Source organism: Narcine bancroftii, chromosome 14, assembly GCF_036971445.1.
Source record: "Narcine bancroftii isolate sNarBan1 chromosome 14, sNarBan1.hap1, whole genome shotgun sequence".
NCBI classification, from domain to species: Eukaryota; Metazoa; Chordata; class Chondrichthyes; order Torpediniformes; family Narcinidae; genus Narcine; species Narcine bancroftii.
This window is the reverse complement of record NC_091482.1, coordinates 64,746,170-64,772,564: the sequence shown is the minus strand read 5'-3', so window position 1 is coordinate 64,772,564 and position 26,395 is coordinate 64,746,170. Positions and strand designations below refer to the sequence as shown.

The 26,395-nt window shown below is 37.8% G+C and overlaps 1 protein-coding gene and 1 long non-coding RNA gene across 21 annotated transcripts in view; one reads left to right on the top strand and one right to left on the bottom strand.

The window, feature by feature from the left end:
- map2k5 (mitogen-activated protein kinase kinase 5) overlaps window positions 1-26,395 on the bottom strand; it is a 241,798-nt gene that overhangs the window by 42,798 nt on the left and 172,605 nt on the right. For 8 of the 20 annotated variants that reach the window (XM_069910483.1, XM_069910481.1, XM_069910485.1 and 5 more), the window contains 6 exons: window positions 23,786-23,815; window positions 18,054-18,101; window positions 16,396-16,428; window positions 9,570-9,596; window positions 9,213-9,245; window positions 797-858 (listed from right to left, as the gene is read on the bottom strand). In XM_069910483.1, the coding sequence (XP_069766584.1) occupies window positions 797-858; window positions 9,213-9,245; window positions 9,570-9,596; window positions 16,396-16,428; window positions 18,054-18,101; window positions 23,786-23,815 (233 nt within the window). Of the gene's footprint in view, window positions 1-149; window positions 694-796; window positions 859-8,792; window positions 9,115-9,212; window positions 9,246-9,569; window positions 9,597-14,216; window positions 14,604-16,395; window positions 16,429-18,053; window positions 18,102-23,785; window positions 23,816-26,395 lie in introns of those variants that run through there. The other 12 variants (XM_069910494.1, XM_069910493.1, XM_069910482.1 and 9 more) reach the window with 12 other exon arrangements.
- LOC138749292 (uncharacterized) lies at window positions 2,400-24,404 on the top strand. Its single transcript, XR_011348539.1, has 2 exons — window positions 2,400-2,614; window positions 24,169-24,404. It is a non-coding gene; the product is annotated as an uncharacterized lncRNA (long non-coding RNA).

Here is a 26,395-nt window from a genome sequence, read left to right as displayed (position 1 = left end):
TTTATTTTTTACTCTGGTGGGAAAAGGATAATGTCTGTAGTCACTTAGCAGAAAATAACTCTGAATGATTAAAAATCGAACAAAAATCCCTTCAGCAAAACCATGCACTTTAAAAAAAATACAATCAAAAGTTTATTTTTGCATCAAAACATGTTTTAATGCTTTTATGATACATGGGTTATTTTCTATGAAGTGCAACTGTCATTTGAGACAATGTATTCCCATAACATCTTATGCTAATAAAGGATGACACTCGAAAAATTAACAGAGTCGAGTACTAAACAAGAAGCATGGTTATAAACCATTAACTATCGCAGAGGACAATTTGCTGTCTCCATAAACAAACATATGCACCTCTGGAATAATGCAACCATTAGCAAGCAATTCAAGCTGTCTAAAGACTTGTTTGGTAACAGTCCTCATCTATGATTTCAAAGTAGCTGCTTCTCCAGGGAAAACAAAGCTATTACCCACCATCATTTAGATTTCAGTATGACATCTGTGAACATTTCACACCAGTTACCCCTTCTTCCCCTTTGAAAAACTTTTATGTGACATCTGATAATTTCAGAAGCTGCTCCACGTAACACTGTTATGTGACCTTACATGTAATAACATTCACAGAATTTAAGCCACAACATTCATTTTCTTTCCTGCTATCCATCTGCTTACAGCCCCATCGTCCCTCCCAGTCTATGGAAAGGAAGAAGAATACCATAAGGTCTCCTGGAGTCTGAGAGCTAATGGAATGTATCATTTACACCGAGGGGATGGCATGTTAGCAAACTGAGCTTACCACTGAGTGATGAAATGTACAAATGACTCGGAAAATTCTCCAACCGGAAGGACTGGTGGATCCTGGGAAGCAGCAAGACAAAGAATATGCACAATATGAAAGAGGAAAAGAGGGAGATGCAAGATAATCAGATGTAAACATTGTGGTTATTTCATATGAGATACTTCTGGTTAAGTAAATTATCCATCTCTGATCCCAACCTGAATATTTTAGATGCAGATCAATTTTTCTTTCTTTCATGTATTTAGCTGTGCTTGTCTACGTTATTATTGAAAGAATATAATCAGTTTTTAATTCAGGAGCGTAACTTACATATCACAATGTATTGTGATGCCCAAGATTTAATTCTTTTGATATTTAAATTTGGAAACATTTACTTTAAATTTCTGCAAGTGGAACGATGATAAAATACACAATGTCAATTATAGGAATTGTAAGGACACTTTTAAAACTTTTCACCTAACTTCAAACTTTTAAGACCATTGGTAACAGGAATAATCATAAATGTACAAATCAATTTTTGGCACACAATTTGTAGGCTGCATAAACTCAAGAAAACAGTACAAAAGATTACCATGGCAATGATCGGCAAACAGTTATTGCAGCAGTAGTTTTAAGGCAGCAAGCTGATTGCACCTCCCAGAACCCTCAGATGCAATTCCTTTGCAATTTCAAGAAAAAGAGTCAAATCTTACAGAATTATGCGCAGAAATTTCTTAAAATTAAGATCTGCGGGAGTTTAATGGTTGCCTCATCAAATCTGCAATTGCTAAAGAAGGGTGGAATACAAACGGCAGCTGGAAGTGACTGCATTTTCATCTGTTCTCATTTTCCCATTAAAAATACCTTTTGGCTGCATTCTCCGTGACATCCCTGTTAAAACTACCTTGCAAAGTATGATACATGCACCTATTTAAATTAACAAAGAGATGACTTATTTTAATCTCACAGTGCTTTGGACTGCTTCAGCCATTTGGATGAGCAATATATCATTACATCCAACCTTTCAATGCTTCAGGCAAAACTCAATGTGTGCAGCATTTGGTTGGAGCCAAACAATTTCTCTAGTATATAACTGTGTCAAATGCACGCATGTATTCATTACGACGAAGAAAAAGATAAAGAAAAAGTGAGCAGGATGGTGGGGAAGGGGTGTGGAAGGGTTCATGAAGCTTTTAAGTGATTAAATAAAAGGAAAAAAAACACCTCTGCAATTTGAATGCTTTATTATCAATCGCAGCAAATAGATACAATCAGAGTTTCAAATGTGATTAGTAAATATACATGTAATTGCCATAGCCAATTACAACTTCAAATTATCAGAAAAATGAGATCAGTAATTACAAGGGAGAAAATTAAGTAGATCTCTCATCTGAGCTTTGTCTCCCATTTATATAACAGGAGGCTGGAAGAATACAATCAAATCAGATCAGTAAATTGAGGTATGGTTAAGTCACTGAACATGAGTTCATTTGGCAATGAATATCACAATCCTGATCTTTCGGGTGAGTTCTCATCTTACACTGGGAACCAGGAACATCTCCAAAAGCACAACTGAGGTCATAATGCCAACAGAGTTCTAATTCTAAAGCTGTATTTGTAGTCCACTGATATTTGTATTGATTTTTTTTTTGGTTGGTGAGTTATTTAAATTTTTTCTCCATTACTAGAGGCAAGCAATCATGGACTCTGGCAGAACAAGTCACACCAGCTGCCAGCGGGAATCAAGAGGATAAAAATGGCCAATTAAAATTGATATTGACTTTTTGATATATACGCACAGTTTCATTAGGTGTGAATTTCTTTCCTTTTAAGCAGGTAGGTCATGGCTATTATTATTAGTTGTGCAATAACGGCATGAGAAGCGAGGGGGGGGGGGGCGGGGCTGAAGTAGTATCACTACCAAGCTTTAGCTATTTGTTGAGCAAAACAAACAAAAATAATTTAACTCAGAAGTACATAAACAAATCTGGGCTGCTTATATTTTAAGGTAAAAACTAGCGGTCGTTTGTGTTTTAATTTAATTCAGGAACATATCCAGCACATTCCACAGAGTATTATAACGTAAGCTGAGGGTGAGAGAGAAAGTTTGGCAGTGAATCAAAAAATGGTGCATTGACCAAATGTTTCCTACATTAACTTTAGCAACTTCAACATTGTCCTGTTTTACGTCAGATTCTGGCATGATGGTGTTTGTACATCAGTACCCAAACTAAAACAAGAGTCCCTGTTTTGTCCATGTAACCTGCTGCATGTATAGAGAAATGATTCCAGAGAGTAAACACCAGGAAGAGGCTCGTGAAAGCTGATCCTCTTAAATCCCAATTAAATCAAGGGCAATATAAAAGCAGTTAGTATGAGTGAAGCTTGAGGAGTTAATGACTGGCATGGACCCCATTACTGAAGCATTAATTAAAATTTATCATTAAACATTTGTTATTTTATTTATATGCATAGTTTGTTAAAAAAGGCATTTCTAAAAATGAGAATTCTTTACTGACAACTCAATAGTTATGAAAAGAATAGCCTCAGAACACATTTATTTAGTGCCTTATCATTTCCAAGAGTATCTGCCAAAGTGCTTAAAATACAATGAATCAACTACGTAGATGCATACTACCATTTAAACACCGCACATCAACACTTTGTATACCGTCATAAGTCTGAAAGAAACATTTAACATCCACATGGGTAGTGAATTTGGGTTCAACAAACACAGAACCAGTTCTTTCACACCCACAAGGCCTTTTTCACTAATATCATGGGACAAAATTACCAGTGCTGCCCCATGATATTGGGAAAAGCAAATCTTTAAAAAATATCCTGAATTTATGGCATGACTTGTTTCACTGGTAAGATAGATCTTTTAGAAGTTTTGGCACTGTTGTGAACAAAACAAAGCAAGGAAATATCCTTATTGAACCTACTGCCTTCCTTTATCTGATAACATGCTAACGTCCACGTTGAACACCGCATGGAAGAACTAGAGCAGTGGCTCCCTACCTTTTCTTTTCCACTCACATATCACTTTAAGTATTCCCTATCCCATAAGTGTTCTGTGATTAATAAGGGGGGAAAAAAAGTTTGAAAACCATTGTTTTAATCATTCCAAATTGATTCGTTCTGTGCACGGTTTCATAACTCCAGAGGAAATGGGCCCATGACAATTTTTCTCAGCAAAATATTTCAGTAACAATTGGGTCTAGAGCAGTGATTCTCAACCTTCCCTTCCCACTCACGTCCCACTTTAAGCAATCCCTTACTAATCACAGAGCATCGATGGGATAGGGAATACTTAAAAGTGGGATGTGAGTGGAAAGTAAAAGGTTGGGAACCACTGAAGAGGATAGGAATGGCACAGAATTTATTCCGGGTGAGGACTCCAATGGTGATTTAGTTGAACAATGGAAAGAAACTGCCAGAGCATGTTTGTAGAAGGTCATGAGAGAACTAAAGTGAGAGAACAGTGTTCAATTGAACTTGAGCTCACTGCTTAGTCATGGCACAGTTCTTGTGAAGACGAAGTCCTGTATTCATGTTAAGATCGCCTTCAATTGTAAAACACAATAGTCTGCAGATACCATGATTGAAGTAAAAACACAATGCGGGAGAAACTCAAAAGGTCAAAGAGTCTTTATGTAGCAAAGATAAAGATATATAACCAACATTTTGGTCAAGCCTTTCATCAAGGTATGAACAAAATGTGGGCAGGTGCCTGTCAAAATGGTGGTGGGGCAGGGCCAGGAAGGGAACACAGTCCCAAAGGCACGAGATAATTAGGTGGATAACGGAGGGAGGGCGCAGCAGCAAAAAGGGGAAGGAGGGATGGCTCTATGAATGGAGAAGGAAGGAGGTGGAGAGCTGGAGGGAAGAAGACAGAGGGATGGGGAAGAGAGAGAGAAGCTGGAGAAGTCAATGCTCATGCCATCAGGTTGGAGAGGCTGTTTACACCTTCTATTGTGTTATGTGACACTCACACCAATTACAACTGGGAATCAGAACAACTCCTAACGGCTCAAAACTGGTTTGGCCATTGACTGCCATCGGACTTGGAACCAATCACAAAGTGTAACCTTATGGTGTGGGGCCACACACCTCAGAATCATCAAGCCAAGGGTCGGCCCTCTTTCAATGAGAAGTGGAGCATGCGATGAGCAGCTGCAGGCAACCTGTGCAAGCTGCAGACTGCAATACATATGCACTCAACAGCAAAAGCAGCTTGCTGTCAAGAAGTGATCATACAAGAAATAGGATAAGGCCAAAACTTCTGAGGCTCTGTCACATTCAGTGGGAATGCAAGTGGAAAATTAACACCGAATAGAATGAGATCGCATCAACATTACGCTCCTTGGTGATGCGAGAAATCAGTGAATTGGTCAGCCAGATCTGTCGAGCATGAACCTTTCCAATTTCCTTCTGACTAGTCTACCGTCGCAAAAGCCCGTTTTTAGCTAATTTGTTTGACCTTCACATGATTTGAAGAAACAGACAATTTGCTCAACAACATCCAAGCTATGGTGCGGCGGATTTTGGATGCCATGCTCATCACATTTCCAGTTTGGCTGTTCCAAATAATTTACAGCATTGGTATCTGGCCAACAATGTGGAAAACCTTCCAGTTTTAAGTTCCAAATCCAACCCCATCATCATCAGCAAGTAATGGAAGCTATCAAGGATAAAGGTCCACATCCCAACGATTGGACTGGCCACCATTGCTCAAGTTGGATCTCACCAGTATTTCAATAAAGTAATGGAAGCTATCAAGGATAAAGGTCCACATCCCAACGATTGGACTGGCCACCATTGCTCAAGTTGGATCTCACCAGTATTTCAATAAAGTAATGGAAGCTATCAAGGATAAAGGTCCACATCCCAACGATTGGACTGGCCACCATTGCTCAAGTTGGATCTCACCAGTATTTCAATAAAGTAATGGAAGCTATCAAGAATAAAGGTCCACATCCCAACGATTGGACTGGCCACCATTGCTCAAGTTGGATCTCACCAGTATTTCAATAAAGTAATGGAAGCTATCAAGGATAAAGGTCCACATCCCAACGATTGGACTGGCCACCATTGCTCAAGTTGGATCTCACCAGTATTTCAATAAAGTAATGGAAGCTATCAAGGATAAAGGTCCACATCCCAACGATTGGACTGGCCACCATTGCTCAAGTTGGATCTCACCAGTATTTCTTTAAATCTAGGTTAAAAAGTCCAAATTCCTGGGTTGAAGTCAAAGTGATCTTGACAATGCCGAAAATCGATGCAAAAAGCCTTTTTACAATCGGAGTGATCACAAATAGCTCTCTTTTGGCTGGATTCACACCTAGCACATGGAAGGTGGTTCCAGCAGGCAATTTACTTGCAAGCATCACAGCAGGACATCCTCAGGGCAATGTGCTCAGTCCATTGATTCTCAGCTGCTTCATCAATGACCTTCTGTCCATCATGAACAGAAGTGGACTTTCATTTATGAATCAAGAGAATTCAATTCCATCTGCAACTGTTCCAATAACTAACAAGTCTCTGCCTGCAAGCACCAAGGGATGGAATAAGTGGAAATTGAATTCCACTCCATTGAAATGCCAGGCAGTGATCAACTTCATGCAGAGGAAACCTAACTACGTCTCCATGACTTTCAACAGTATATCATTGTCAAAGTTACCACCATCAACTCGAGCAGTCACACATAACTGGACAAGTCACATAAACATTGTGGCAAAAACAAGCAGTCATTCATTCGTGAATGACTTATCTGCTGGTACCATTCACAGAGCATAAATCAGGAGTACGATTGAAGACTCTGCAGATGCCTATATGAGTGATGATCCGTTAGCGCTCAATAAGCTCGGCTCCTACTACTCAATTGGCAACCCGTCCACCGACCGAGATGATCAGTTTTCCCATCACATACAATTTGCACTGCAGCCACTTTTCCTAAGCTTGCTGCATCTATTACCTACAAGGGCAGAAGAAGTGAGCAGATGGGAACCCCATCACTTGCACCTTTCCTTATATTTGGAAATCCTTTCTCTTCATGAATGCTGGGTCCACATCATGGAAGCACTGAGAAGTATTTTCAACGAACAAACTGCATCAATTCAGCAAGACACTGACAGTTCAGGAAGGGCAATAAACGCAGACCTTCTCAGAGAGACTCATATCATCTATGAATGAATTAAGAAATGAGACGAACATCAGGAGAATATTTTTTGCCCAGGTGAGAAAGGAACATTGGTCTGGGCCTAGCCCTTAGGAATAGGCAAACCGACGTTGAATTGTCACACAAGAAATGGCCTCCAAAATAGAAACAAAATAGGACATTGACTCCTTCTCAGACCATGGTTTAACATCTCAGCCAAAGGACACTACTACTACTAACAGGACTGCAGTATTCTCACTGTACTTTGTAGTAGTCAGTACAGCGTAATCTACTCATGTCTTGAAGTTGGATGAACCCATGACCTTTTAATCCAGCGATGTCAATGTGCCAACCTTCATTAGGCACAATTTTAGGAGTAAAATACAACCAATTGATGCCAGGGACAAGATTGTTATCAAGAGGCTTTACTGAAAACAAACACAAAATTCATTTTGCTCAGAACTCTTTCTTTGCTACATATTTTGAATAGATTAAAGCAAGGGAGAAAGGATTTTCAAAGAACTAGATTCCCAGACATCAGGTCAATGCCTATATATTTTATTAAGAGTTTGTGCATGTCAGTAGATTGCTGCGTTTTAGGCAATTATACTTTGCCCACTTTGATGACAATGTGCCAGGGGTATCCTCAACAAATAATTAATTTGTCAAACAATATACTATTTATTGGAGGATATTTCTGAATAAGAACCTGGAAAGACCAGGATTCAAGAGATTTGAAAATAGTAGGTTAAAGATTTGTTTGGCTACCTGATGGGGAAAATATTTCAAGCACGACTAAGCTCACGTGAGCTTATTGCCAAAAAGTCACACCTGAACAAGGCCGTAGATTTTGAATTGTCACACACTTAATGGCCTCCATATACATTTGTATTTTGAACGATAAAAACACAGAGGACACAAACATTGCTCCCTTTCTCAGAGCATAAAATCCACCCTGTCTTAAGTTTCAGTTTGTAGTTGCTTAAGCAAACACTTGGTCAGCTTAAATTTAGGAGGCCCACTAAATTCTACACATGTAGCTAGGGTACAGAGAAGGGCAATGAAAAAATAGTTTGAGTGATGCCTTTGCCATGTGAATAATGAACAGTTCATGGAGGTCAACCCATTACAACTGAAACAGTTTAATTATTAATTACCTGCAATCTATGAGCTAAAGGACAAGTTCAGTATGTTTAGTGTGTGGTAACACCAACTGGACTCTCTCTTGGCATTTGGTTATTAGCGCATGTCAGCAAAGTGCTCAGGCATAAAAAAAAGGCACGGAACACACTTAATGTGTATTTCGAGAGAGACCACAGGAAAGGGCTGGGGGGAGGGGGTGGTTAAAATCTCCCTGATGATCTCTTATAGCCTGTGTGCAAATTTTGTTATTTTACAGTGTAATCAATATTCTATCGCCTCAGGGTGAGCACAGTTGCAGTTTGTGAAAAATCTGGATAAAAATAATCAAACAATCAAGAATCTCGGGCCCCAGTGGTCATAAAGAGGCATAGGGAGGAGGGAGATGGGGCAAAGCAGAGAAAGAGAGAGAACAAAATCTCACCATGTTTGTGGAAAGGGAAAAAACCCACAAATGTTAGAAATTCATTAATACAAGCTATTTATTAACACAAAATGTCAGTTTGAGAACAGTGGAGCTCTGTCACCGTTTAGGGGCTATCTCTGGTCTCTTGTCAATTATGAGTGGAGGGAACACAGCAGTACTCTTTCAGAGCGCTGAAATAACTAAAGCAAGGCAGCATGAAACTGTCACAATACCTGTCACACCAAAGGGACCCGATTCAGAGGGAAAAAAAACCCCTTAAAATTAGTCAACGTGTCTCTATTTTTTTCTTCAGTCTCAAGATTTTTTTTTATTGCTTTCATAAAATACCACGGCAAATAATCAAGCATGACCACTGACATCCTCTAGATTGAGTTTTAGAGAGCCATTAAATGAGCTGAGCCTCTTGGGAAGTCTCCTGCTCAGGTTAGTCTAAAGGTAATTATTCAGCAATTCGAGCCGTGGCTCTACCTCGTTCCTGTACTGTGCCTGAATGGTGTACATGGATAAGGTCAGGCTTGAGCTCTATCCAAGTCTGGCCTGGCTAGCTCTGTTGACGAAGGGGTTGTACCAGGTGGCAGGTCTTAGGAGGCTGTTCTGAGCAAAGAGCTTCATTAAGGAAAAATAATGTGTATATTATATAAATAAAACTTTCCAGGCCATTAAGAATGACTTTAGAAGAGAAAGCACATAAGACGGTGACTCACCTCATCAACGATACACTGCAATAACTGTAGAGGCTGCAATGGCAAGGGAGGGGGAGGGATGGTGAAATAGAGAGAAGTATTAGCCTACATGCAGTCTTTTACAGTAGACTGAGAAAATCATTAATGCAGTAAAATGTTGCAAGATTAATCAACAGCGTGAAAGTCTTATAAAAACATTGACACCCTAGATGTTCTATTATTTCTAATGATACCTAATCTACTACAGGCACTTTAGTGCTTGTTGTAACAAAAATGCAATTTACTAAGTTTAAAGTAAAGCATTCAAGCATGCAAAAAGGCAGCCAGCAGGAAAAAAAAAGTGAATTTTTTTTTCTCCGCAAACTCATAAAACCTTACCATTAAAGATCCCTGGTTTTTCTGAATCTGAAAGGCAATATGTAATTAGCATGTCATAATCAAAATGACTCACTTGGACACATTACGATCACTGAGAGAAAATTATTGCATAGCTGGTGGCAATTTGTGGGCATGTGTTAACACCATTTACATAATGAAAATACACAAATGTTAATAGCTATTCTTCTCATTTATAGGGGAAAGTCAGCAGAATGTTAATTTTGCAAAACACTTTTTACTACCCTCCAGGTTATACAAGTGAGAGAGAAAGAAACCATAATACAGTTACAGTGCTGTTTACACCATCCGATATAAATAACGTTCTCTTGTTCTGGTACAAATCCAAGATTAAATGCTGCATTTGTTCCCCGGAATTCAAATTCAGTTGTTTTCAGATTAAAAGAGGTTTCTGCACAGAAAATGTACTTGATACCCACAATACACAGATTACAAATGAATTGACCAGTCTTCTCCCTCCCAACATGGAGAGAATGATAAAAAGCAGCATTTTTTTAATTAGAATCTTCACTCCTACATCTCCCCCAATGAATTAGTTGAAATCTAAACTATGTCAGTTCCTACTGAATAGGAGGGAAATTACATTTTTTTGTGGATGAAATTTTCTGCTTACCAAGGCAAGGGATGTCTGCACTGGGGAATGGCTATTCCTATTTCAGGCATGCAGCGTTTGCATCAAACATTCTGTAGCCCAGCAACTGCTCTGTGCTATCCCACAACGTATCTACTATTGGATTCAGTAGAACTCTTGATATTGCAGCAGTGCCGTTTGGAATCAGGAATAGAGAGCAATGATAGATGTGACAGCATTTGGTTGTGACCTCTCTGATCTGAATCCAAGGGCTGCATTTAGCAGGGGAAAGGTGGTCCCTAATGGCAAGGCAAGATGGCGTTTTGGTCTCAAGTCAGTCACAAGTAAACGGATGTGTGGCAGCTGCTTCGCCTATCAAAAAAAGATACAGACCAGAAATTCAAAGGTTCTTTCCTTACAATTAAATGTTAGGTTGTAATTTTAAATTATTTAAATGAAAACTTGAGGATTTTCCAGTTTTATGTAGTAAATTGGCTGCTCATAATGTGGCTTCCACACTGGAGAAAACAAAAGGCGACTGCAAAACAATCTCCTGGAGAAACTTCTTGGGTTGAACAGCGTCAGTGGGAGATAAAGATCAATGTCTTGGGCCAGAAACCCTATCAAAACTTGACGAAGGGTTGCAACTTTTAACGTCAGTCATTCTTTTTCTCCCACTGATGCTGCTCGATTTGCAGAGTCTGTGTTTTACTCCAGATTCCAGCATCTGCAGTCTCCTGTGTGTCCCCAAAGAAGTGACTGATGAACAAAACACCATTGAGTCCACAAGAGGGCGGCACGATTGGCATAGTGGATAGCGCACGCCTTTACAGTACCAGCGATCGGGACGGGGTTTGAATCCTGTGCTGTCTGTAAGGCATTCTCCCCATGTCTGTGTGGGGTTTCCCCCAGGGGCTCTGGCTTCCTCCCACCATTCAAAACGTATTGGGGGTATATGTTAATTGGGTGTAAATTGGGCGGCACGGAATCGTGGGCCAAAATGGCCTGTTACCATGGTGTATGTCTAAATTTAAAAAAAATTAAAGAATGACACAGGGGTTCAGGTTGTCCGTCACTTTAACACTCTCACTGCTATTGGCCTTTTACGCTGTTCCAATAAAGCCCGATCAATACAAGACTGAGAAATAGCACTTCATCTTCTGACAAGGTGTGCTGCAGCCTTCACAACTCAACGACGAATTTAACAAGTTCAGATAACCAACCATTTCAGTTTGTAACGGTTCTGATCCAAGGTCTTTAACCTGTTACATTAACTCTGTTTCTCTCTTTTTCCACTGATTATGACCCACTGTGTATATTTACATTTTCTTTTATTTCAGATCTCCATCAAAACACAATGTTTAGTATCTTACGAATGTCACCATTATTTCCCCCCTTTCTCCTCGGTTCTCATTCATCAATTCCCATTCGCACATCCTAGCACAGGTATTCCTCTGTCCTCTCCACCACTTCCACTTCACTATAATCAAAGCATATTTTACTGTAAACGTCCTAAAATCTGAACTGCTCGGGGATTGGATCGGTCCAGATGATCAGATTTTCTGGATTCTTGGGAAGTACTTTTAAAATTCAAATTTAAGGAGAATAAACAGATAACTTTTGATAGTTTATTAACTAACTAAATGTTTTTTCATACAAAATACAAAGTACAAAAAAACCCAAACATTCCTTCTTCCATTTCCGCGACTTCTGTGTGGTCACTTGCTGCCGCTGTGCGTGCATGCACGTACACACACAAAAGCCAAGAGTTTTCAAGAAATCTGTATTCTTGAGTGGTCTGGATTTCTGGCATCTGAATTTTAGGACTTTTACTGTACTTCTTCCCTTTTCTAGAACTTTCCAGCATTTATTCAAAATTTTCAACTTTTGCAACTTTTCAAGAAAATGACCAACATCATCGGGGCTAAATTAAAAGATCTAGGCCAGGGAAGTCATTTGAACAGGCAAGATGCGACTGAATTGTTTAATTTTTAGTTTTACGCTGTTTCCATACAAAAGTTAGAAAGTTTCCAGGGCACAAAACCAAATGTCCTGTATCTTGAGAAAACATGGCAGATGTGAACTCCAAGCTGATTAAATGCCCTCCCCAGCTGTTTCCTCCAGTCAGGCTGACATGTGAAGCCTGCAAGAGATAGAATTCTGGCAGAAATGCCAGAATATCTGCATATGAAATTTCAGGGCCTGATCATTTGTTGCTCAGTAAGGCCAGAAAAATAACAGAAAAGCAGACTCTTTTTAACATTACGAGAGATTATTTGAAGAGACCTGCTGTCTCTGAACACAAATTACAGAAAATTAATATGTTGGCACCGCAAACAATGGCACAGTCGTTTTTCCGGAAAGAATATTTTAATTCAAGAAATGTTACTGAAATTATACAAGGCCATAGTGAGATTGCACCTGGAGAGGGCAACAAACTGACTCCTGGGACAGGGGTGGGAGGTGGGAACTGTCCTATGAAGAGGGATTAAACAAACTGATCCCAAACACTCTTTACCCTTCAAAAAATATTCTTGTTCCACCAGAAATTATGGGGTTGTTCCAAGAGGAGAGATTAATCTCACTGTACATGATTCAGAAGAGTGAGAGGGCGATTTAAAAAACAGTTATGAGGCAATGATAGAATAGGTGCAGGGAAGGTGTTTCTGTTGGCGGCGTGTTGAAAACCAGGACTCAGACTCAAAATAAAGGGCCAGTTGTACAGGACAGGAATGAGACGCCACTTTTTCACTCAGACAAGTGAAAATTTGGAATTCTCTAGCAAATGGCCAGAGAGCTCAGTTGTATCCCAAACAGAGATTAATAAATTTGTTCTTTGGTTTGATACGAGTTGGCACGCACAAGTGGTTCTGAGGGAAAATTCTTATTGAATGTGGTGCCAACATGAGTATTTGAATGGTCCACTCCTCTCTCTATTCTTTATTCTTAATTTATATTATTCTTGATTTAGATTAAAGCTTATTCAACTGTTCACATTGTTCCTTTTAAACCAGCAGGTAGAAATTTTATCCCAGTAAATTCATCATGAGAAAAAAAGGCTATCCCTCCAAATGGTTTTTAACAGAAAGGTTACTTTACTATCAATACAAAAATCTAAGATCTATCAAGCAGCCTGCAATGTCATCTTCCTGCATCTAAACACTTAAATAAATGCTTTAAGATTATTATTTACTCATCGCCGATTCCTCCAACTCAAATGCAGTGATAATTAAAAACTGTCAAATTACACCTTTAATGTGCTATAATTATTTGCCATTATATTATGCAATAACACAACACATGATCTCAATGTTTCACTTAAATCTGAAATGACGCAAGTGTATAATTGATTCATTCTAATAATTAAGTACAGCTGTGTAGTTTTGCTTTTCTTCCACAACTTGTGTCCAAGTCCTGGGACAGTCCTGCACACTGTAAATACTAGCTATCAGCTCTCCTTCATTTAAAGTGCTTTTAAGATTGCATTACCCTTGAATTTTCATTAAAATTTCAGAAAAGCCAAATTAGCCAGTTCAGGAGGTGAGGATTTGTGTCCCAGCCTCCCCTGAGCAAAATGTAACATCCCACTTACCACTGCGTATTCCATCTAAACATTGGTGGATGTTTAGATTGATCCAGCCCGACATTCTATGTAAAGAGTATTACCAGCATGCTGTGGTCCAATGGTTTCATTATGCATAATCCCCCATGCTGACACAGTGATTGTACAGATTGCCAGTTTGGATTATACAGTCGTTTTTAGTGGTTTCTGCAAAATTCCACCCACCTCTCTGTTTATGCTTTATTCCCCTTTCCTGTTCTTTCTCTTCTTTACCCTGCCCTGCCTCCTCAAACCACTGGAAAGTTGTCACAAATTTGATATATGGATTAATGCGGAGCTGAAAAATCCATCCTACAAAATAGCAGTTTTAACTAATGTGCCCTCCATTAAAAATAGCCCAATTAAGTTTGAGTATTTAATCAATTTTACACACACAGAAATGCTTGAAAAATAAATGAATATGTAAACAATATTATGATCCTGTCTGTTAATTATCGAGTTGAATTAAAAATAATTTCCACAGTTGCTTTATAGAACAGATGTAGAAACGCATGCAGAAATTATAGGGAGTATTATCTCTCTCAGAAAAGGTGTTGATTGAAGGTCATGCAATTCAAGAGGCCCAATATCTTTGGTATGATTGTATCTCGAAACCAGCCCAGCGATAGAAGTATGATTGCTTTAACTTTTGAATTTGTAATTAATTTTGAAGTAACTACTAATGTTGCATTTATACTGAGATAAGAATTAGCAATAGAGACCAAGACAATTGTAAATGAGATCAACCGCAGCCTGATGGGATGATCTGTGGCAGTTTAGCTGGCTGTGACTCGAGCGCCCCACCTGGCTTCTTGCTTGCACAAACATACACAAGTTGGCGGTGCTGTATGATGACAGGACATCATTTCATCAACACTTGACAAACTTAAGGGAAGTTACAGTGTTTCACTACAATTTAACTTTTTTTCAAAATTCAGTTCAAAGCTCACTGGCCTGTAGCATCTTCACTCTTATCAGGAATTTAAGGATGCCTTGAGGGATTTATTATTAACATAATGAAGATACGAAATGTTCAAAAAAGATAGCAAAATAAAACATCATTATTAAGTCATAAAAATAAATGACTAAAAGGGAAAAGTCAAGTTTGGAGAGGAAAATGTGCAACAATTTTAGAAATTTATTGCAGGGCAGGTATCTAAAAATAAAGTAGAAAGTTTAAAATTAATTGAGCAAGGATTAGCAGTTATTTGATAGAAATGAGGCTTGACAAACATTGGTGTAGAACTCTAACCAATTGTGGAAAATTGGATCTTTGAGGGTCCAATGCATAGATGAAGTGAATCTGAGGCTTGAGTTACATCCTCATTGCTCAGTTCATGAATGAACTGCTGAGTGGAATTTTATCGCTGGGCTGATTTTGAGATGACCCCCCCCTCCCCCCCTCCCCATATAATCAGTTCTGGAGGAGCGCTGGTCACACATCTGGCCCATCAGCCATCGAAGCTCTCTGGCTCAGGAAAACAAGAAAGGGAAAACCAAGGCAAGCCATGTGAACGAACTAAGTTTTTTTGAAATGGCATTGTTTCAGTTAACCATCCTCAAACATTTTTGAAGTTTGATTAAGAACTGACTAATTTATTGAGGTCGAACTTCATTTTTTTGCATGTGTGAATGCAGGGCAAATGGCTGATGATGCAGTTGCTCAATCTCTGACAAAGCAATGATAAGTACAATGTTAATTTTGTTTAAATTTCACGGAAATTAAACTAAAAGACAAGGGTAGCAAACTTATAGATTGACAAAGAAACATAGGCTCTTTTGCTTTCTTCCTCAAAGCAGCCCCATTTCCTGTGGAAACAATCTGATTCACACTTTTGCTTCAGAATTTCGTGCGCTGTTCTGCATTGGGCCTCAAGAGTTGAAATTAAATAGAATTGTTTCAGTTGGTAACATTCTTAAACATGAAAATAATTAGTTATGTGTAGGAAGACAGCTTAATTTGCGTGTGTTAGTATATGTAAAATTGAGTGTCACAGAAATCACATCTCCAACCTCTTAAGAATGATCACACTTTGTATACTGACTTGGCTGATGGAGTTAATGGAGCAATTCTCGTTATTTTTAAATCTGTGTGTGACATATCTGCCAATATTGCTCTCAGTTTTTAATTTATCCATGTTCAATATTTATGTAACGTGTTAACTTTACAGATATAATGGGTGAATTAGTTTCAACTTTAAATTTCTAATTTGGTTAAAGTTTTCGTATTTGTGTTAGCGACCAAAGTGACACTCTGAAATAAAATACTGGGCACGACTTTATCACCTGCATTGTTTAAAGAAGTGATAGTTTCATAATTTTTCTAAATGGATTTGAATTATTTATTTACCTGTTCTCAAAATCCATCATTATTAATTTTCCTATTCATTATTTTATATTTTTCACTCTTTCAAATTGTTCATTAATTTTCTGAACATTTGATCATAAACCAAGCTCAAGGTCTTCTGTCAAATGAGCATTCCGAAACAAAAGGCAGATCAGAGGTAAATGTTCAAAAGTGCCCAGAGCATCACATTTAGTCATTGAAAGGAGAGGCACACGAAGATGGTGGGAGACGAACAGAACAGGAAGCTTGCGGATAGCATGAAAAAGCAAAGCTGCATTTGGGAACCTACCACTTCATTCAGAACTTCCCCAGGTCTTAGTACCTGCCAGTTTAAATGCAAAAGTGATCATTAGAACTAAAAATACGATTCTGCGCATGAAGTACACAGTATAGCATTAAAATATCACAGAACTTAGTATCTATAAATATAAAAGCATATATATGACTTTAAACGCGGAAAATAGAAGTTAATTATTTAAAAGAAATCAAAATTTAATTTGTCATTTACACAATATAATATTAAAAGAATGTGTGGCACCAGGTTCTTTGAGTATCGTACAGTGACAAAAACACTTAATTCCTCCAAAAGCATCTTTGATTTCAACTGGAAATCAGTTGAAATTAGCCTGTAGATTTTTAAAATTATTTCTTGTAAGAAATGTTAAAGACATAGGAACAATTCTTTGATGGTAAAAAGCTGCAAATGTGTGACAATAAAAGTGAAAAAGTATCAACCTCTAACTCAGCAGCAAGAAAAACGACTGGCTGGCTTTTTTTCTCTGAAGATATTTTATCAGAAAGTTACAGGACCTGATAAAAACTTATTTTCCTGAAAATGAAAACACATAATATTTCTCTCTTCAGCTGCTGCTAGGTTGACTGTACATTTTCCAACATTATTGTGCATTTATTTTGCATTTTTAGTGTTTGTAGATTTGACTTTTTAATCGTCCGTCTTGCTTTCAGTGAATTGTGCTCTGTTGATTGAGCCCTTTGCCAGTTTTCCCGTGGCACTTCACCATTTAATCAAAGCCTCTGGTTAAGGAGAAGGAAGAAAAAAAATGACATTCACTATCAGATAGTTTCTATTTCAGTTGCCATGGCGATGCTTTTTGACAGAAAGTGGTGATGGAGACCTTCCATCGTTTCCTTTTACATAATTATCAAAAGCACAGTCAGGGTAGTAAAATGGATTCACCTACCTGAAACGTAACTTACAGAAGAAACCAGCTATAGCTTTCATCTCTCACTTCCACACTGGAATTATGACTTGCCCTAAAGCTCTTCTCAAAGAGATTTACTAGTGACCCAGGTCAGGCCTTCCCATATCAGTTGACAAATTTTTATCTCTAATATTTTTATCACCAAGTGAAAATTCAGTGCCTTTCAAACTATTGTCGGTCACGGAAAAAAGGCAGAAATTAGAATGCTCTCTAATTATTGGCTACTTGTGAGATTTTAATGTGATTGCACTTAGGTATCACAGCACATTCTAAGGAAGTTTTTATAAAACAATAAACTAATCCTTTTTGAAATAAAAATGAAGGCTGAGTTTCCAAAATCTGTATAATGCTTGAGCTTGCGTATATTTTGGAGTCTGGAAATATAACTGCAGCTTCAATTTAACCAATTATTTTGGGCTATCTTGGCTTACACCTCATCACGCAGAGAAGATTCAGATGAAACGGTTGTTTGATCATGGAACATCATGGAAACAAGATGTACCAGTAGTTCAGATTGATGGGGAAGAAGGGGTCTAATAAAAGGCAGGAGGTAAGGTGGGGGGGGGGGGGGGGGGGCGGGATCTAGTGATTAATCTAAATGGGGTCTTTGCTTTACTCTCTGTTAGAGAAACTAACAGAATCAAAATAACTGCCTCTGATAAAACAATCGACTTCCTTCCAATCATTGATTGGCTAACTTATTTCAATTAGTTGTCTTACTTACAGTGTTATCTTGTTCTGTATCCTGCACCTCTGTAACTAATCTGAAATGCTGGCCAAAGAGGAAAGATATGTTTCCAGAGGGAGAGAGAAAAACATTGAGAGATGCTTGCACCAAACTTTCCAGAGAAAAAAAACTTTTTCTTAAGAAATCCATATCATGTTAAAGGATGAAAGAGGAGAGTAAAACATAATAAATACAATGGATAAATAACTTGGAGGTTAGGTCAATGCAAATTAGTTGATCTAAATGAATCCTATTATTACCATTAGCAGACCAGAATGAATTTAACCAAAGCTTTTCAACCTTAATTCGTGACTCAGTTGAAAACAGAATGCTTCCTTCTGGTTTGATCAATGGAACTAATGCAAAAATAATGAACAAATTGGGAAGATGGTCGAGAAGAGGAACTGATTTGGAAATAGTCCAAATCGGTGTGGTGAATATTTATATACACAGTAAAACCCCTGTTTCTGGAATTCAAGCAACCGGCAAAAAAAGTCAAGGAACCCATAGGCAAAAAAAAAGCAATCTCAAACAACCGAAAAATACACTCATCCAGCATCTACTAATCCCCATAGATGCTGGATACTGGAGGCTTTCTCTCTCTTCTCTTTGGCTTGGCTTCGCGGACGAAGATTTATGGAGGACTAGAGGCTTTACTGTATTAGTAAAAGGACACTTGTTAAGTATTACTCGGATATTTTGTGTCTCCAGTCCCTCAAGAGTTTCTGAGTTAAAATGGTTGGCCCCAGGTACAAAATCATGTAGTTATACTGACATGATCACAATTAATGGGTTAAAATCCTATTGTAAAGGTGCCCCAAAGCATTAAAGGATTGCACAATGACAGGCTGGAGGTTTGGCTTCCATGTTCACTATTTGACATAGTCCCACCTGGTTCAGGCAGTGAGAAAGGAGCGGCAGGAAGGGTAGGGGAAGAGATGCAGGGAGTGTCATGGTATTTTCTCAAGGGAAAAAAAGAAATTAGAAAGGAAGCAAAAAAATCAGTGCACTGGGGCTGTTAACTTTTGCTATGTAATTTTTCTTTGTTGTGGCATGCACATGTTCTGTGGTATAGGGAAGTGCTTGATGAAAGATAGGAAAAGAACAGGTCCTATAAAATACAAATAATCTTTAAAAAATAATTTGTACTGAAGATTACAATGAATTGGTTTCATTAAATAAAACCCACGGTTTCTTTTAATGCAAGATCAGAAGGAAAATCCAAGGTGTTTCACAAATGGTTGTCCATTTAAACCATTGTTGAGCGTATATGCCAGGACTTCTACAGAATTGGTCTCAGGTGCCCTTTAATCATATGCCATGTTAAGTGCACCCAGACACTGATTATTTAAAATATGGACTTACATGGACTGGAGATATCAATAATCTGCAATGCTCTCTTTGGATCAAACATACAAAATAACTTGATGAGAAAACAATCCTTTTAAAAAGAAAAAGAACCACAGAACATTGCAGCACAGAAAACAGGCCGTGTGGCCCTTGTAGTCTGTATCGTCCCACTGACGTGCACCCAGACCATATCCCTCCATACCCCTCCCTTCTATGTACCTGTCCAATTTTTTATTAAATGTTAAAATTGAGCTCGCATTCACCACTTCAGCTGGCAGCCTAATCCACACTCCCACCCCTCTCTGTGTGAAGAAGTTCCCCCTAAACTTTTGCCCTTTCACCCTTAACCCAAGTCCTCTGGTTTTATCTCACCTACCCTCAATGGAAAAAGACTATACTTGCCCTTACTCTATCTACACCCATCATAATTTTGTATACCTCTATGAAATCTCCCCTCAATCTTCTATGCTCCAATCTGTGGTAAAAAAAATACAAAGAAAAAAGTTCTGAACCTGAAGAATCAGTAAACTTTTATTCGTTCCTCATCCAGAATGTAAAATAAACCAAATTGAGTGCTTTCAGTCGGAAATTACGTAAGAGTGTAGCAAAAAAATGGTTGCATTGAGAATCTTGGAAAACTACTCTTTCTCCTCTAGATCAGGTTAAAAAAATACACGAACACAAAGTTCAAGTTTCATTACAAAAGCTACATTAGCACTAAGTTTATGCATTTATTGAGATACTCCAGTGATATTGGGTCTACTGTTTCATTTTCAAACAAATCTAAGAAAAAAATGAGTAACCTTCTGGAAATTCTTCCAAACTGCCAATGTGTATACTATGCGATTGTACATATTCTTCTATACATCTGTAGTCCATCGTAAGGAATACTTCTTGAACTATAGTAACACCCTAGTAAAACACCTATGGGGATTGATAGATGCCAGATAAATACATTTTCTGGTTGCTTGAGATTGTGGGTTGCGTGATTGGTGAATTATTGGCAAGGTGCACCAATTTTAAACTTTGTATTTTTTTACCTATTTATTTTCTGCAATTTTTTTTGCCGGCTGCTGGTTGCTTGAATTCCGAAAAATAGGGGTTTTGCTGTGTTTGTTTTCTCCAGGCCACTCTCTTTTTGTATCTAAACCCTAACAGACAAATTTATATAAAAGGATTTTAGTCTGGAGACCTCAAAAAATACAAATTTATTAAATATTTTTATTAATGGGGAAAATAATTTGTATGTTGAATGCACTATTTCACCAAAGATTAATTCTGTTATTAATAGGCCCTATTTTCAGCTTTTGCCTAACTTCAGAAGCAGAAAACAATGCAATGAACTGACAATAACTTGCTTCCTCTTTGGGGCCTAAATAACTTGTTATTACTGTGCTCAATGTGTAGAAAAACTCAACCTCTTTCCACGAGCAGAGAACATCTCAACAGTTCATTCAAATAAGGTAAAGCAATTATTAAACCCAATTATTGCATCAGTTTATATTAAAGAAATTCAATCAGTGCTTATTAATTCTATGGTTGCATGTGCCTGATCAATTAATGCCAGGCGTATTCATTATTGGAATAAAATACATGCTTGGGGAAAGAATAAAAATCACTTTCTTCAACTCAAGCAAACAAAATGTAAAAATTCTTTTTTGTGTGTTGACTTACAGCATTGAAACTATGACTCCCAAGAAAGCCCGAGGTTTTATTTGGGTTACTGTTTCTCACGCTGTTTGATATCCACATTTATTTAATCAGTAAATAACATTTGATTAACTTTGAGTATTTGCCTAGCAAAGAAGATAACAGCAAGTTTCATCTCCACATGAATTATACACTGAGTCTTGTTCGGGGGTGGTTTGGGGGACCACTCTCTATTTTCATTTGTAATCTGACTCCAAATAGTTTAACTGACCAAGGAAGGTAATGGTGAACTGTGGTTCAATTAGTTTTAATAAGCTAGTGAGGGATATTTAGAAATCAAATGTAAAACATTATGACAACCAATTCAACGGACTTTGTGCATGTAAAAACATTTTTATGTCATCTCGAAAATCTAATCCTCCAAAAACGTTAATTCTTGATTCCTCAACTATTTTAAAATTCAACTGAAAAAATTTAAATGTAGAAGCACATAGTGCGGTGAAATTGTAAAATCTGCCTGATTTTATAACAGAAAATTAGTGAGCTTTCAAGGATTAGCTGGCAATTATTAGAAGGGCATGACAATAGAATTCTACGGCTCACTTTTCTGAATTTGTATATCCACTCTCTTCTTAAATTTCAGCTCTTGATTTTTCAGAAAACATGCAGGGATTGTTCAGGAAAATCTCGTGCTCAATTCTTCTAATTTTAACTATTTTGGGGAGATATTACATATATTAGAGACAAGATGGAATTGGCAGTAGGGTTCCTAAGATTCTGTTTTGCAGCTGAAGTAATTATTTTCCTTTTGAAATGTGTCTCTGTATTTAAATATTCATGTAATTTGTCACTGTTGAAATGTAATAAACTATTTAAGCAAAGTCTGCAATGCATTCATCCTGAAGTGAAGACTTAAATAAGCATTTATTTTAAATTCTTGAAGGTGCAATTTTTAAAAATAAATTTGGAATTGCAGCTTCCAAGTCAGACTTGATAAGTTTTTTGCATCTGGATTGAAAATGTCAATAATATGGATTATGGGCAAAAGAAAAGGAAGAAAGGTTGGTACATGCTGCTTCAGGGATTGTCCTGCATTGACTCCAATTAGTATTTGACATCAATTCAGTAAACTTTTACTTTTCATTAAATTAGGACCACATAAAGACAAAAAAGACTGTTAAGTAGCAACAGAGGGGAATAACCTCCCAGAGGCTAATGTCAGTTTCCTGTTATTTTATTCCCATTGACATGACAACAAGAATACACAAGTTATATATTGTATTCAAAACAGAACAGTTGCTTAAAATAACTTGGAGAATGAAAGTGTGCTATCAATCAAAACAGCATCTGCCGGCGGTTGTATAAACAGAAGATCAAATAAGATGTCTTCAAGGATTTTCAGTGTGAACCGTAAAAAACTTCATTAACTTCTGACAAAGAATGCAAATTAATCACAACATGGGGTGAAATGAAATTAAAGACTCTTTTCTAATCAATGACAAAGCAGGATGAAATATTCCAAGCCTCTTAATGTGAGGGATGTTTACAGTGTATCCGGGGAAGCCAAACTGTAAGGTTTGAGTACAGTTCCACCTATGGTGGCTATTTAGGCCCCCCAGAGCTATCTGCTTACAAGGAGTACATACATAGCACTGATACACAAACACACTAATCATCCAAATCTCAGGTGCATCCAATTTGTTATTCACACTCTCAGTGCCAACAAAAAAAAGCGCCTCGTGCAGACAGATGCACCAGGAACCTTAACTGACAGTTTTGGCCTCCGGAAGTGCGATCACTACAACAAAATCTAGTACAGCCTCCAGGTGAAATGTCTGGAGCTCCATATGGAGCAGGGAAAATTAACAAGAAGATGAAAATCACTTTTGCAGCAGGGAGTCTGAATTTAAAAAAAAATGAAATTTAAAGATGAAGAAAGAGAAGTAATAAATTAATGGGGTGTGAAAACATTCAAAGCTTTACAATACCAGGGGCACTATTTGCACAGAAGTTATTTTTACTTCAGGTCATTCCAATGTAATTTATTAACCCGGCATGCTTTCGCAGTCTAAGAGAAGTCAGTCATTTTTTCCCCCTCCTTCCTTTTTTGGGATGGAGAGCAAGGTTTCTTCGACTTGCACTAGTAGATCTAGTATGTCATACACGAAATATACAATCCGCCATTCACTTGGTCAGTCTACAGACTTGATGCTATCAGATGAGAAGCTGCATAACCTGCACCAGCCATTGGGAATCCTTGATTAATGGACACACTAATTGGTATTATTGGCATTTTTTAGGAAGCGGGGGGGGGGAAGGAAAATATCGCTAGGAGGTGCAAATCCAATCTGATTATTCAATAACCACATTGTTGATACATAGGCATAATCTAACGATGCAGATATTTGTATAATGTAAAATATTTCATATTAAATAATAATAAGAGCTAATGGATGCTCAAAGTGTGTAGGCCAACAACACTTTAAATCAGGCAAGCCAGAGGCTGTTAACGTCTACACAGATAACGGCCTGGGGAAAGAGGAAAGGGTGTTGGGAGGAGAGAAGAAGGGGCAAAATGGTTTCCAAAGCCCTGAAAAGACAGCGCCTTTCAATTTAATACTGGAGCTTTATTTTTTTTATGTGGCACAAACTTTCAAGATTGCTCCCTTGCACCTCCGTACATAGGGATGAATGTCATGGTAGCAAAAGCCAGTAATGAACAATCTTACCTGAGGATATGGAAACCTCCCAAGAGCAAGCTGTAAAAGGAAATAATATTTGTCTAGTTATGGATCTGCATGTGGGGCAGAGTCTCACTGTATGACAAGAGCTTGAGTTTTAGTATTAAAATAAAAACAAATCAAATTAACACCATGATTTTAATTAAAAAAACACTATCAAAATGTTAATATTAAGAAAAGTCATTTATGCACAGGTCTAATATTGGATTTTATTTTAATCATGGATAAATTCTTATTCTGATCTATTTTATAAGAGAACACAGAGGATAGTGTGTAATCTTCTAAGAAATAGCCTGCAGATATTTCACTGTACTAAATGTGCTTCAGATTTAATGAAGCTCTAATGTCCTTCTTAATTTTCCCTGTTTCAGTATCACCAGGGGTTGAAAGAGACTGTGTCTCCAGAAGGAAGCAGCCTTGATGAAAATTATCAACCATCGTTCCGCTTCTGAGTCCAAATCACAGATTTCACAGACACATGAATACATTTTGTTTTCATGCTGCATAGAAACAACGCCAGTTTTATCTATTTAAGTGAAACTGGGTTAAGAAAAATGGCATCTGACAATATTATTAAAATATCTGACAGTGTGATCATTTTCTGAAATCTGAATAGCTTAACTGGAGTGCATTGTGGATAATGCAAGGATTACTTTAGGAAATAATGTATCTTGTTGCTGAATATGTTTAAGTAAGATCAGTACTGTACAAGTGATAAGAAATGAGTCAAGATTTTTTTTCTGTTGCAGTTAACCCTCCATGTTAATATTAAATAATTTAATCCACTAATGTGTGGTTATTACTTTTGGTAATTCTGTAAATTCAAATCCGTACATCGTCACTGGATTATCAAGGCAGAAAAAAACGCTCGTATTTTTTTTGCAGCTTGTCTCTCTCTCTCAGACTTGCACTGCACAGGAGCCTGTTTATTTGCCAGATCTTTGCAAGTGTGCATATGATGTGAAGTAGCATTATGAACAGTCATCACCCTGAAGGTAAACAGGCGAACAGAGTGATCGGCCTGGAGGTAAGTGGAGAATTATGGTTGGGACACAATTATGTCCACTCACTTACTCATGTCTTGAAGATAAGCACCACACACAGGGTGAAGCAGACAGTGCACTGGATGTCAGAGTGCAATAACACAAATGTCCTGAAAAATTCAGCAGGTTACGCAGCATCCAGAGCCTGGGCCCGAAAGGTTGGTTACCTTTTGCCTCCTATGGATGCTGTGCGACCTGCTGACTTTCTCCAGGATGCTTGTTTAAATGGGTGTTAGAGACTCTCTGGTATTTTATTTGTATCTCAGCACAAACAACCAATGCCATCTGGTTATTCAATGGTTTGGAGGAATAAAGAAATGAAACTAAACAGCCACTACAATTCCCTTCCTCACTCAACCCAAAATGCTCTCATGACAGAATCCATATTTGGTCAGGCAAAGACTTCAATATATTGCTGATTGCTGAAGTGTATAAACCGAAAGTGCTACTCATTCATCACTCCAATGAGTCAGATGGTAAAGTCATGTATGGGGAGATTACCGTGAGGGAGCTCCCATGCACTTGCACAGGTAGATTTCTAGTTACAAAAGATGGCTTTCAAGTCGTCTTAATCAATATTCCTCCCCAGTATATCGTGCAACAAAACGAAATCAATTCATCATATAGGCTAATATTCCTTTGTTTTCAGCCTTGGATGTGATCAAAATGATTGTTTCCCTACAAACATTTGATACAGCTTATTGTAAGAAGGGCTCTGGACATTCCTGAGGGGCAGATAAAATGTTTTACCACTCTTCATTTCCTTACGCACACCATCATCCAAAAGTAAACATTTTTTCACGTACTTTTATCTTCGATTACTGTGCCGTGGCAATGCAGCAAGTTAACCCCAGGGCTCTGTTACCTCAGCTATGGGAAATATACAAGTTGTATATTTGGTTTGTTCACCTGATCCCATCTCCCTGATGAAGAATAGCGTTTTGAATTCTATTTCGTTCCTTTTTCATATCTTGACTGAAAAAGATGGTGCAGGTTTTTCAGCTAGTTTCAAAACTGGGAACTTTTTACACGCTGAATAGCAATGATACTTTTTACAAGGAACCTTGTGTCATGTTTACTAGTATTACCAATGAACTCGTCTCATCATAAATTGTTATATCTAGATTTATAGGGGAAATTGCCTATGTTTTAGCCCAAGCAAACTCAATGCAACCCAACAAATTTCAGGTGGGTATGAGTACAGAATGGTAAGTTCACATGAGCAATTTCTCTATCGTAATGGTGGATTAAATGAAACGATGCAGTAAATATTTTAAAAATTGATGGACGTGTGATCATAAAACAAAGTTAATTCCAAGTGTCTTTATCGAATGATCCCCTGATACAATTGATACCACAACAATCTTGATTCTCTTTGTACAAGTCATAAGAAATCCATGTTAAAATAAGAAAAATATCTTGCAAGGAAGGCACACTGTGCATATGTATCAATTGTCTCTATGTGTGCTGTCTGTATGTGTTTTGCAGGACTGGTGAACAATCGGACAATAAATAAACTTGTACTTGAACAAAATACTTCCCAAATAACATCAGT